Source organism: Pantherophis guttatus, chromosome 6, assembly GCF_059756535.1.
Source record: "Pantherophis guttatus breed Tessera chromosome 6, ASM5975653v1, whole genome shotgun sequence".
NCBI lineage: Eukaryota > Metazoa > Chordata > Lepidosauria > Squamata > Colubridae > Pantherophis > Pantherophis guttatus.
Window position 1 is genome coordinate 48,713,308 of NC_142068.1, and position 12,643 is coordinate 48,725,950.

The 12,643-nt window shown below is 36.1% G+C and overlaps 1 protein-coding gene across 8 annotated transcripts in view; it reads right to left on the reverse strand.

Moving 5' to 3' along the window:
- COL17A1 (collagen type XVII alpha 1 chain) overlaps positions 1-12,643 on the reverse strand; it is a 66,030-nt gene that overhangs the window by 39,686 nt on the left and 13,701 nt on the right. For 4 of the 8 annotated variants that reach the window (XM_087872855.1, XM_034440041.3, XM_034440036.3 and 1 more), the window contains 9 exons: positions 11,876-12,031; positions 10,421-10,492; positions 9,769-9,840; positions 8,130-8,207; positions 5,944-6,108; positions 3,857-3,943; positions 2,552-2,596; positions 1,548-1,697; positions 935-1,114 (listed from right to left, as the gene is read on the reverse strand). In XM_087872855.1, coding sequence (XP_087728981.1) covers positions 935-1,114; positions 1,548-1,697; positions 2,552-2,596; positions 3,857-3,943; positions 5,944-6,108; positions 8,130-8,207; positions 9,769-9,840; positions 10,421-10,492; positions 11,876-12,031 — 1,005 coding nt within the window. The remainder of the gene's footprint in view (positions 1-934; positions 1,115-1,547; positions 1,698-2,551; positions 2,597-3,856; positions 3,944-5,943; positions 6,109-8,129; positions 8,208-9,768; positions 9,841-10,420; positions 10,493-11,875; positions 12,032-12,643) is intronic. The other 4 variants (XM_034440038.3, XM_087872854.1, XM_087872853.1 and 1 more) reach the window with 1 other exon arrangement.

The following is a 12,643-nucleotide window of genomic DNA, read 5'->3' on the forward strand; positions in this document are numbered from 1 at the left end:
CAGCTACATCTCCAATTACCTGTGTTAAACTAGGACAGACTAATCAACACTAGTGCTTGGCAGCTGACAAGTGATCTGGTTGATGAACCCATTAAAAAAGACCCTGCTGACCTTTTACAAAGGACTGGAGACCTAGATGTACTCTAGTACACAGGGTTAGGAAGTTAAACGATCCATGAAATAAGATGTTGTGTTGTTTATTGTTTGTTCTTAACCATTGTAGGATTGTTTTGTTGATATTGTTTTTTGAATTGGTTTTTAATGTGTTAATCACCCAGAGATGTATCTGTGAAATGTACATTCATATAAATTGATTTAATTTAAAAAAGTGGCTGTGGAATCTGGATTCTGTTCCTCTTCATACTGAAAGAGGCTTGAAGGCCAGAAGATATCAAGAACTGGATGGATAGAAATAGTCCTACATGAAACCAGCCAAACCAATTAGAGCCAAAGGGCTACCTGCTCCATTAGTATCAACATTGCCTGCCTATGCAGCATTTGGAGGTGGGACAAGATGGGAAACCTTTACAGTGGAGTACCTAAAACCATCCTCAGATTGCCTTGGCTATGGACGGGGAGTGGCATGTGGACATGGCCTTTGCAAACAGATCATTCTTTTGGCAGGCTACGGAGGTTGTGTGGAATTGGAATTGGAAGGACTAAACAAAAGCAATGGATTTGTACAGCAAAGATATGGTACCTCTAAATATTATAAGGTCCCAGATATCAGAGCTACTTTCAAAGTGATACAAAATTGTAATATAACAGTGTCCTTAGGAAGACAGACCTCAAAACTTATGTAATCGAAATTGATGCAGTCATTCTCATCATATAATTCTTAGAAAAGATAACTAACAGCTGAAGAATTCAATACATTTTCTGGCAAATACATCATTTCATGTCCTAATCAATTTGATTTTTGTATGTTTCTCACCTTGTTTCATCTCCACACTTATTAAAGCTCTCAGATAATTCCGCAGTTCATGTTCATTCATATTGCTAAGTGTGCCCCCCTGGCTGACTAACTTTTCTGAGTAAGTGCCAATTCCTTGTCGGTACTCAATTGGTGATTCAAGGCTTTCCACTCGGGATTTCAACTTCCGTACTTCCTCCGCTGAAATTTTAAAGTAAAATAAAGAATTAAGTTGTCCTTATATCTTGCAGTTTCATGCGTACTTTTCAAGAAGTAATTATTGCACAGAAAATAACTGTGAATTGAAAGAAAATTCAAGGCAGTTCTTTTAGTGAGCCTCTTTCAAAAATGGAAACAATTGTTTTTGTTCAAAATCTGATTCACACATTACACAAAATTATGATGAGTTTGCTTTACTCTGGTTTTGTATTAGCATGCTGTATAAATGCAGCCCCTGTTGTATACAGTAGAATCATGGATCTTAACTTAATATTATATGTAACCCAGGCCATTATAGGATGTTAAATATGGTTAAAATAAACTGACTTAATATTATACACCCTTATTTTCTAGGACCGATCATTTGAAGAGATCTTGAACTTTTTGCTTGTCCCATTCAATGATAATATCTTACCCAAAGCAATAAGCCCAAAAAGGAGGCCAAGAAGGAGCAGCCAGGCCAGCAGCAATCCAAGGAGCCACATCCACCAGTTGCAACATGAGCTACAGGGGCACCAGGCTGGACAACCCCCAGCCCCTCCACATCCATTATCACCTCTGCCTTCTGTAGAGAAGGATAATAAAAAAAAACAAGTTAGTCCCTGGAAAGAGAGATTGCAAAAGCCAATGGTTGGGGGGAAGGGGGAAAAGTCAAGATATCTTTGAGTCTTATTCAGAATCTAAACTCAATACTACAATAATTAGCATTAAATAAGTATTCATAGTTAAAGAACCTGCACTGAGAACCAATATTCAGTTTTTGAGAAATATTAGGCTTTAATTAATACAAACAGCAAATACACACACACATACACAAATATATGCAAATATATATACTGCGATACACCATACATAGGACTATATTATTGACTTTAGTTTCTAAAAACTCTTTAAAGAAATCTTTGTAATTTGTAGCATGAAGTAACATTCCATTATTGATGCAGCTATGGCACATAGATATACACTCAAAGGTGGGGTTTTTTTTTTCTTTTAAGTTTAACAGCAGTACAGTTATGAGACATCTGGATATTTTGAGCTTCAGATATAGACATCAAAATGACCTGTTGTGTCACAGCTGTTCAACACAACCAGGTCCAATCAGAAAATCTCCCCGGAAGATTATGATTGTACAATTACAATCCCCCAAAGACTAGAATATTCCTAGAAGTCATTTATTTTATTATTTAATTGACACAGAATAACGTAAAGGTGCTTTGGATTTTCTGAATCCTGCATATGTGGTGTAAAGGTTCACATAAAAAAATATGTTAGCATTTGTCTGTAGAAAAAAATACCCCCAACAGTGAATAGCCTCCAATTTTAAATAAATATTTTTCCATAAAAATATATGAATCTATTATTAACCGTCAATTATTTCTGCACTATATCAATCAAGAACTAATGAATATGGACGTTTACCTGCAACAGCTGTTTTGTCTTTTGTGGAAACAGATTTAAGGCCACCTGTAACAAGAAAAAGAAAGTAAGGGTAATACTCTTCCTGCACAGAGCTGTATTATTTGTTATAAACAGAGTTTAATCTACAGTAGTAGTTGTCAATCCAAATAAGAACGTTGTGAGACAATTCTACAGTGTGGCATCGGTGGTCAGAGAACAGGGACATGATTTTGCATAATTACTGCAAACCATACTGTAATTATAAATTAAGGTTCGTTTTCCAAAACTCTTAAAAAGGGGAGTAGAAATACTGTACAGGTAGGAAATGAATTTCATTCAATATTTTGGGAAGGGGATGATTCACTCTGAAGTATTTTTCTCACCTAAAAAGGAGAAACATTTGCTATATTCTAATAGTTTCATATGCATTATATTTTTCTGCCTGATATTCAGGACAATAGATGAGTGAATGCAGATGGGCCTCTTTTACTATATCAAACAAAGTTGGCCAGGAATTCTTGGTGCATATCTGATGATGGTCATGTGCACTTCTGGTGAATTGTATGGGCAAATGCTCACCAGCTTGACCTTTCCCTGTTGATGATCCATAGCTTTTCCAAGAATGTTTCAGTGATCTCTTTGAAGTTTTTATTTATTTAGACTTCTATACCATTTCATAGTGCTTTACAGCCCTCTCTAAGCGGTTTACAAAGTTAGCATATAGCATATTGCATATTAGCATATTGCATTAGCATTAGCATATTGCCCCCAACAATCTGGGTCCTCATTTTACCCACCTCGGAAAGATGGAAGGCTGAGTCAACCTTGAGCCGGTGAGATTTGATCTGCTGATCTGCTGAACTAGCAGTCAGCTGAAGTAGCTGCAGTACTGCATTCTAACCACTGCGCCACCTCGACTCAATAAAGTTGCTCAGCTACTTTATTGTTCTCTTTCCCTTTTTCTATCTTCAACTTTGTCAAGAATAATTGTTTTTTCTAATTCATCATCCATTTGCATCACATGACTGAAGTATACTAGTTTTTGTGTTCTGATTTCCTTCCTTCAAGGAAATAGTTGGGTTTTTTATCAGCTAGTATTAATTGTTTTATAGTTCATGTTAACCCTAGCAAATATCTTCAAATTCATAATTCCATGGTGTCTATTTTGCTTCTCACTCTTTCTCTTTGTCTAACTTTCACAGCTTTGTCACTAGCATAACCATTGTCTTAATTAGCCTGATCATTGTTATCATACAATGTTTGTGTGAGCTGTATTTTTATTCTTCTCTTAATTAGTCAAATCAAGACAGAGAATCAATGACGTACCATTTGTTTCTGATTTCAGATAGGAATCTCCAGCATAAGAAGAGATAGCCTGTTTGTCTTTTTGTAAGGTGTCTTCTGCATAATAACCTGTAGTGGGCCCAAATAAATCATATTTAGGGTAAATACGAAATGGCTTAATACCAGTTTATCTCCAAATTAAAAAAAACAAAGAAAATCTCCTCTAAGTCTTACTGATTTTGTAGCCAAGAATTTTTAGAATGTTTGTGGAGGATGAGAGCCTTAAATTTTGTGTAAGTGTACAGTATTTGTTAAACCCTTTCTAAATCTTGATGTACTCCCCAAATTAAGCTAATATTTTTACTTAAGGATCAAATCTCGTTCCTACATAACCTATTCAACACTAAACCTCCTTGTAAAAAGGATATAAAAAATTGAGCCCTGTGGGATATCATGAACCTTGTCCAGCAGGATAGAAGGTTATAGTCTAATTCACAGGTTGAAAAAGATATCCATCCCTGGATTGGAATATGGTGTGAATTGAAGTCTTAATGAGTTCATTTCATTGATATCTCTGTGATATTGAAATATTAATCCAGTATTGATTAAACAAAGAAAAGGAGTGGTGCGGTGTTCTAGAGATGGAGCTCTCGCCTCACAATCAGGAGGCTGTGAATTTAATCCTAGGTAGAGGCAGATATTCCTCTCTCTGGGCACAATGAGAATGTATCTGCTGAACAAACCTCCGCATTGGTGACAGGAAGGGCATCTGGCCAGTAAACACTCTGCTAGCCCAGACTCCACCCCACAAGGGATTATGGGGTAATTAAAAGAAGATGATGAACAAGGTCATCAATTCTTATGATTTTAGGGAGTAAATGTGGTATGCTGGGGCCAGTCTAAAAAGTCATGAGGTAGCAACTACAGAACTGAATGCAGTTGCTGTCTATTATATAAGCATTATATAAGCATAGTTGTTAAAGTGGTACAGTAATATGAGAGATCAGCATGAAGGTTTATTTCCACAAATACTTCAGTATACAATAACCCAGATTTTTTAAAAATTCATTGGAGCTTTCAGCCCATGAGAAACTAGTCACAGTGAAGTTCAGGCTCAAGAGATTAAATTTCCTGTGAGTTGTTTGGGATTGTGCTCCACTTCCTCCCTTTCTCCAGTCATATCCCAGCCAGTATCCTTTCACAAACATTCAAGACAGTCTGTCTGGAAGATTGCCATTTCCTTGCTCATTCATCCGCCTATGTAAGTTTGATGTTTCTTCTCCTCTATGAATATTTTTTGCTCATTGGCCAGAAAAAGGCAACTGCCAGTCAAAATCATCTCAGTTGAACAACATAAAACCTGGTGAAATTTCTTTTTTCTCTTTAAATCTATTAAACTACAATAATTTACCTCACTATATAGGTATACCAAAAGGGGGCTTGATGGCTCAGCAGTTAAAGACGCTGAGCTTGTCAGCTGGAAAGCCAACTGCCTGGGTTCAAGTCCCAAGTGCCGTGTGATGGGGTGAGCTCCCATTACTTACCCCAGCTCCTGTCTACCTAGCAGTTCGAAAGCATGCAAATGAGAGTAGATAAAGAGGTACCACTTCGGCGGAAAGATAACAGCATTCTGTGTGCCTTGGTATATAGTCATGCTACCACATGACCACAGAAGTGTCTTTTGTCAGGCACAACTGGCAGAGAAAACCTTACCTTTATTAGTATACCTTTATCGGTATACCAAAACTAGTGTTTGCTTTTATATTTTTATAATTATACTTTGCATCTTACTACCTTTCTCCTCTGTCTTCTTGTTGTTATCCTTTAAATGAACATTTATTTTTAATTGACATGCATTTCTTTATAGCATTACAAGATTATGTTCTCCAACATGTAGAGATATTTCAGAAACACTGACTGGAAAAAGAATGATTGCTATTGTTTGTGATTCAGTGTATCACACAAAAACAGAAAATATTTACTTCATACGGGAAGGAATTGTTCCATTTTCCCTGCCATTTTCAGATGATATAAAACAAGGTTAGATGGAAACAGATCCCAATAAGTAGTGTACCTTCTGAACTGATATCAAATCAATATGTGGCCCCAAGAATGGGAAGAAAACTGACCTCCACTGAGCCCAGTGCCTGATGCACTAAAAACTTTTCCGCTGTCCTTGGACATGATCAACAGTTCCATCTCTTTCTTGGGAGTTACATTATCTTTTTCTATGAGCAGAAATTTGCAGTCTTTGCGTAGGATGTCATCACTCTGAGAGTTTGTGGGCGCAGCAACTGAGTGTCAGAAAAGGCAGGAGAAAACAATCATATATATATATATATATTGGATATTGAATTATCCTACTTTGGTGACACTGCTTTCAAAGACTGATTGATAATTATGTGCCATCAATTTGGTGTTGACTCTTAGTGACCACATAGATTTTCTGCAGAATATTAAAGATTATTCTTCACTTTTTAATTATTAATTTAAAATATCCACTTGCATGTAGACTATAATAATTAGGTGTTAGTCTGGGTCTAGTAATATCTTAGTTTTACTGCAGGTAACACGTAGCTCACTTTTTTGTGATCTTTGCATGACAAGTAGGAAACACACCAAAACTATAATTTATAACCCAAGTAAGCTTAATAAACTAAAAATCCCACAAAATATTTCTCATTGCCCATTATAGACTTGCCATTACGCAGTATGCTATCAATCAAAGAAAATTTGCTGTAAAATAATGTAACTTTTCCAATGTTTTGCTTTTATTTCCTTTTTCTAAAGGCAGCAGCTTCCTCTAGTGGACATCTCATTTACAGTGTCTCCTGTAAGTTTATTTTGTTGATAACATAAGCTTTGCTGGGTCAGACCAAAGCCTTTGCTAATCTGCATTTTGTTTCTCACAGTGGCCCAACAGATTCACTGGAAAAAGGTGAAGACATATCCTTTCTTCTACTGTTTGCCCCCCACCCCTCCTCAACAAGTATTTGCAGACAAGCTACCCAAACTCTGAGAGAATGCTGAATCTTCAAGACTAAAAAGTTTTGGTCAACTAATCCTCCAGTCCCATTTTAAAGCCATCCAATTGAATGCCTGTCCCCATCTCTTGTAGAGTGAATTCCCTATGTTAAATATGTGAATTTCTCCACTAAGTAGGTGATCTCAAATAGAGGTAGGGCTAATACAGCACTGTGATTTGTTGTAATGATAGCACTAAGTTCTCAAATCACATCAAGAAAAAAAAAACATGGTTTATAAATTTCTGTGGCTGGATATACTCAAATTATAAATCAAATTGAAATATTGCCTGTTATTTTAAGATTTAACATTTAATGTATGTTAAACCTATATAAAGCACAGATAGTTTACAAAATGTGCAGTGCTATCAGAAGATACGTTTTCAAGTAGGTATTACATCTGGGCTTTTCTAGATGTTACATTAGCCAAACCATATCAAGTCCTCTCCCCAAGATAACTGTTTAAGAGGAATTGGAACCTTCCTAAGGGAAAAAAGCTACTATGATGCTGTTGCTTTACTATGAAGGTTGCAAAATTTGTTAGTTTCACATACTGGTTTGTACCTACAACAATACAGCGAAGCAGAACCTAAATACATTCCTTACACTTTCTTCTATGCTCCCTTTCTACAGATCAAACACAGGCCATTCCTAATTTTGAGCAAAAGCCTCCCTTTCCCACCATGCCTTGTTGGCCATAGCAGAAAAACTAACCCAGCCCTATTTCATACTTGGATGAAGCCTTGTCTGAAACAGCAACTTTTCTAACATCAGTAAATCTGAAGATTTACACGTACAGTGAAAAAAAATGTTTTTAAAATAGATATACATTTGATTAAAACCTACAAGTACCAGCACAGCAGAGGAAAATTGAAAATCCATCCGGGGAAAGTCTATGGGTATTCTTAATCATCCATGTCCCAAAGGTGCTTTTCCAAAAGTTAACTGGACTTTCTTGGGTTTCTTTTTCTTTGAAAAAGTTTATCTTCTCATCCAAGAAGCCTCATCCAAGAAGTTCTTTTTCAGTTCAGAACTGAAAAAGCTTCTTAGATGAGAAGCAAAACAGCAAAATAAACCAAGAAAGTCCAGTTGCCTTTTTGGCAAAGTACCTTTGGGACATCCAAGAAAAGGAGACTGGCAGGGTGCTGCTTTGCTGGATAGCAGGCAGGGCAGTAAGGCAGAAGCACAAATCCTTTTCCCCATCATGTACTCCACAGATAGCACAGAAACGGGTGTTGTTCAGTTCTGCAGAGTCTCCTTTGCTGTTCCATGTGAAAAGGAAGAAGACTCACCAGTTGTAGATGATGTGGACACACCTGTACTAGTCACACCAGAGCTTTGCACTGCATTTTTCTTTGTTCCATATGCTGCTGAAAAAGAAAAAGAGTGACGGATAAAGACACAATTCTAGATTTCCAGAAGCCCAAGGAAAAGATCTAACTATGTATGTATTTCCCCAACTTTTGGGACACTAAAATCATAGAAGGGAACAGCATCATTTAAAAGTTGAAGTAGTGATTATTAATGAATATGAATAGTTAACTCTATTCAGCGAAAAGAACATGGTGTTTTGTGCCACCTTAAAGAGTTAAAGTGCTAACAAGTATTATTTAAGATCTTTGGTATCTTAAAAATTAAAACTTTCAGTTCGGCAAAAATACATTTTCAGAGGTATAAAATGTTACATTAAGTTACAGTACCTATATTGCACAATCATAACATTATGTACCATACACTGTACCTGTACATAGCAAACCGGAGAGAAGTGAAACACAGAAATTACAAACAAATTATTATTATGCTTGTAACTTTTCTCCTGACTTTAGTGCTTATAATATCAATTTCCACTTCTCACCAGCTTTGATCTCAATGGCCATCTCAGATCAAAGGAACCTGACATTTATCCACTAAATTATAGATTTAGATTTAGATTGTCGAAATAGACAAAGACTTCTTGTCCTAAAACTGTTCTCGGTTTACTCAACTGTGAGAATGGCTTGTCTTATTACCAATAAACCATTGAGGACCATTTTGAATATGTTTACATTTCATTGCTATTTTTCCTTTAATCTTATGCACCTACAGGGTCCTGGAAAATGAGAATGATATGCCATACATTTAATGGAGTGAGCTTTAATTCTTAGTGCATGCCATTGTCAAATATGTTCTTTTTTAATGGGCCACAGGAGTCTTTGTCATGAGGGCCTTCACAACAAACTGAGAAGATGTCAAAATTACAACAAAATGATGACATGTAGGGTGATGTTACCTCATTCTTGTAGCAGGAAGCATCCTAACATTTATGTCAAGCAATCAACAATGATACTTACAATATATTATGGTAGGTTGATATAACATAAATGTTTGGGCCTGGGATGTGTATGCTTTTATTGCTGCAGGGCTGGGGTAGGGGCTCTTAAGTGATTTAATATTTATGATGTACTCACATCTCTTTTGTTTACCACTGAAAATTCAGTGTGGGGATTGAAATGATGGTTTAACACTGAATTTCAATGCTGTGGTCTGTAGAGGCTTTGAAGGCCACAAATGTAGCCCATTTATCCACTATGTTTGAAGGTTTCACACAGAGGATTGCCCCAGTCAAAACTAAAATATTTAATCTATTGTACATTAATTCACAGAATATGTTATCTATCTCTGATCTACATCCCCATACACAACTATTCTTTATCCAGTTATAAGTGATTTACTGAGATAAAAAATGATTTAGGACCTCACTGAGATTAGTAGATATGCAAGTTGGCAAAACAATAGATTTATTTGAGATACATTATGGAGATCTACATGAGTTACAATATTTTGAAATAAGCAAAAGGAAATAATTTTTCAATATTCTTTCATCATTTCTAAGACAAATGATTCTTAGCAAAAGGGCTTTGAATTCCAGATATTTTCACCAAGTGTTGTTACCTGTGGAAGCTGTGGTTGTGGTACTTGTGACCCCAAATGTGTTTGGAGCCAGATTGTTTTGAACACCATATACTGCAAAGAAAATATTTGAGGATCAGATAAAAGCATATTTAAAATTTATATATAGCCATAGTGAGTAACTTTTTGTATGGATGGTCTTAAATTAATCATCTACAAATAATGGAATTATAGGTGGTTAACAGACCTGTTTACATACATTGTCTTTTTTCCTCTCATGCTGGAACCAACTTTTATCATAAGGAGATATCCTGGCAATTATCTTTGAAATTCCAAGATTAAAGATGGAAAGAAATTGCTTTCTTAGTGCCATGCCAATATTTCTGGCAGTGATAATTTGTACAATCATTGGAGTAAGATTAACGGAGAAGATATATTAGTTGTTTAACAGCTGATCTTTGTTTTTGTTTATATTTTTATTATGGCTTTTTTATAGGTTATTAAATTTTTAAATATATATACCAAATATGAGCATCTGCATTTACTAAAATATTGATTTAAAGTAAAGTAGGGAAATTTTTTCTGGATATGCCTTCTCTCTTCTGCCATTAACACAGAACATATGATTACAGATTAATAACAGATACTCGAATGCTTCCTTTTCCTGAAACAGGGAAGAATGGAGAAAACAAACCTGTGGAAGAATTGCTAAGGCCACCATTCAGAGTGGATGAAGTTGGGGCCAAGTTGTTTGGAACTCCAAACACTGCAAGAAAAAGTAACAGAAATAAATAGTGTTGAAAATGTAGACATGAGCCCACCACAATCCAAAGTTCTGGAACTGGTGGTTGAAAACTACAAGAAAAAATGGCTATGTCACACCTCAGATGTTTGACCCAGTCATTTTTTTTTCTTGTAGCTATTCAACCACCAGTACTGAAACTTTGGTTTGTGGTGGACTCATGTCTACATTTTCAACCCTCAGATGTATTGGGTCTCAGTTTAAAAAGTCACAGCTCCTAAAGAAAGCATGGGAAACATTTGATAAGAAGATTCTCATCAGGTCCATTTTTCCCATGTACAGTTCCTTTTTTATTAAATGACAACCCTTTTTACACACATCTCCAGTCAACCTTCCTTACTTTCCAAAGTCCTGACAGCTCTATTTTGATCAAAATAGTGAGCAACTAATTAATCAAAGCTTTCAAACAGCATCCATAAAATTCAAGATAGGCTCTCATTATACCATTCTGATAGTTTATTTAATTGAAGGGACTTGGAAGACACCCACTCTGCTGATTCTTATCAGATGGGAAGAAATTATTAGAGACAGCTGATCAAGTAAAAACTGGCCCCGTACTATGAAAGACTTTACAGGTGATAACCAGCATCTTTCATTTCACCCAAAAGTCAACTGGTAACTTGTGCAGCTTGTTGAATAATGGTATCACATTGCGACTCATGCCACCACATTCTGGACAAGCTTTAGTTTTTAGATTGCTTTCAAAGCAGCCCCATGTGGGCATATTGCAGTAGTCCATTTGTTAGGTGATTGGGGTATAAGTTAACATCAAGAGGGCCTCCCTACTGGACAGTAGAACAGTTAAATGCATGAATCAATATGTTATGGTGATTCTCAGTCATCCAGGTCATGTTGTTCAAAAAGTACTTTTTCAAAAGGCAACTGGACTTTGTTTCTCCTTGAAGATGTTTCACTTCTCATCCAAGGAGCTTCTTCAATTCTGACTGCAGAAGTCAGAACTTCAGTCAAAACCGAAGAAGCTTCTTGGATAAGAAGCAAATCATCTTCAAGAAAAAACAGTTGCCTTTTGAAAAAGCATCTTTGGGTATGAATCAATATAAAATCCCTTTCGGCCACAGCTGCTCTCTGTTCCTTGAGCAGGAGTTGTGAAGATTCCAGATTGCACACCAGTCTTGAGTAGAGATGTACAATCCCATCCTAATTTAGTAATGAAAGGTCACCAGGATAATGGGGGAAAATATCCACAGCCACTTGGTCTTGCTAAGATTGAGCTTCAGTCTGTTTCTCCTCCTCCAGACCCACAAAATTTCTAAATACTAGGACCAGGCATCAATGGCATCATTTGGTAGCCCAGCATTGTAGAGACTTCAATAAATGAGTGCATACCTGATCCAGTAGAATGGGCTGCAGTGTTGATCAAAGATGAACTTTGGGTCATGTTGTTATGGTAGCCACCAAGAGATGACCCTGCAGGCAGGGTGGAGGACCACATGTATGATGGGAGGGCAGCATTCAAGATTGTTGTGTCGTAAGTCCCTGACACTGGAGGAAAATCAAAGACCATTATCCCAAATTGGATTTTAATATTATATATAATATAATATATAATGAGGGGTTTTTTATGTTCCTTTCATTTAAACCAGATAAGACAACTTGTAAAATTCTGGTATCTGAATTTTGTAAATATTCTAGTCTCATGGAAATAAAGTTGAGTTTTGATGAACAAGGAAAAAGACTATTTATCCTTTTGAACTTTGCTATTGGAAAAAACAGGTGTGACACAGAAAAAAAATCAATCCAGAGATGCTCACTCAAGACACACATAACCAGGCTCATATTATCATATTTTGGACACATTATGTGTCCTTGCTGGAGAAATCAATAATGCTTGGAAAAGTGGAAGAGAAAAAGAAGATGACCAGAAGCAAGGTGGATGAAATAAATAAAAAAGGCAGATTTTCCTTATTTCTAATATGCAACATTTGCCAAAATTGAATCATAACTTCTAAAATGTGAAAAATCAAAATAGATATACAGTTTGCATGGTGTTCTTGCTTAAAACATAAAAATATACTTTGCAAAATACAAAATACTTTTATATTTTGTATTTTGACTTGTCTATTTTGTCCATTTTGAGGAGGGGGATTGTCCTAC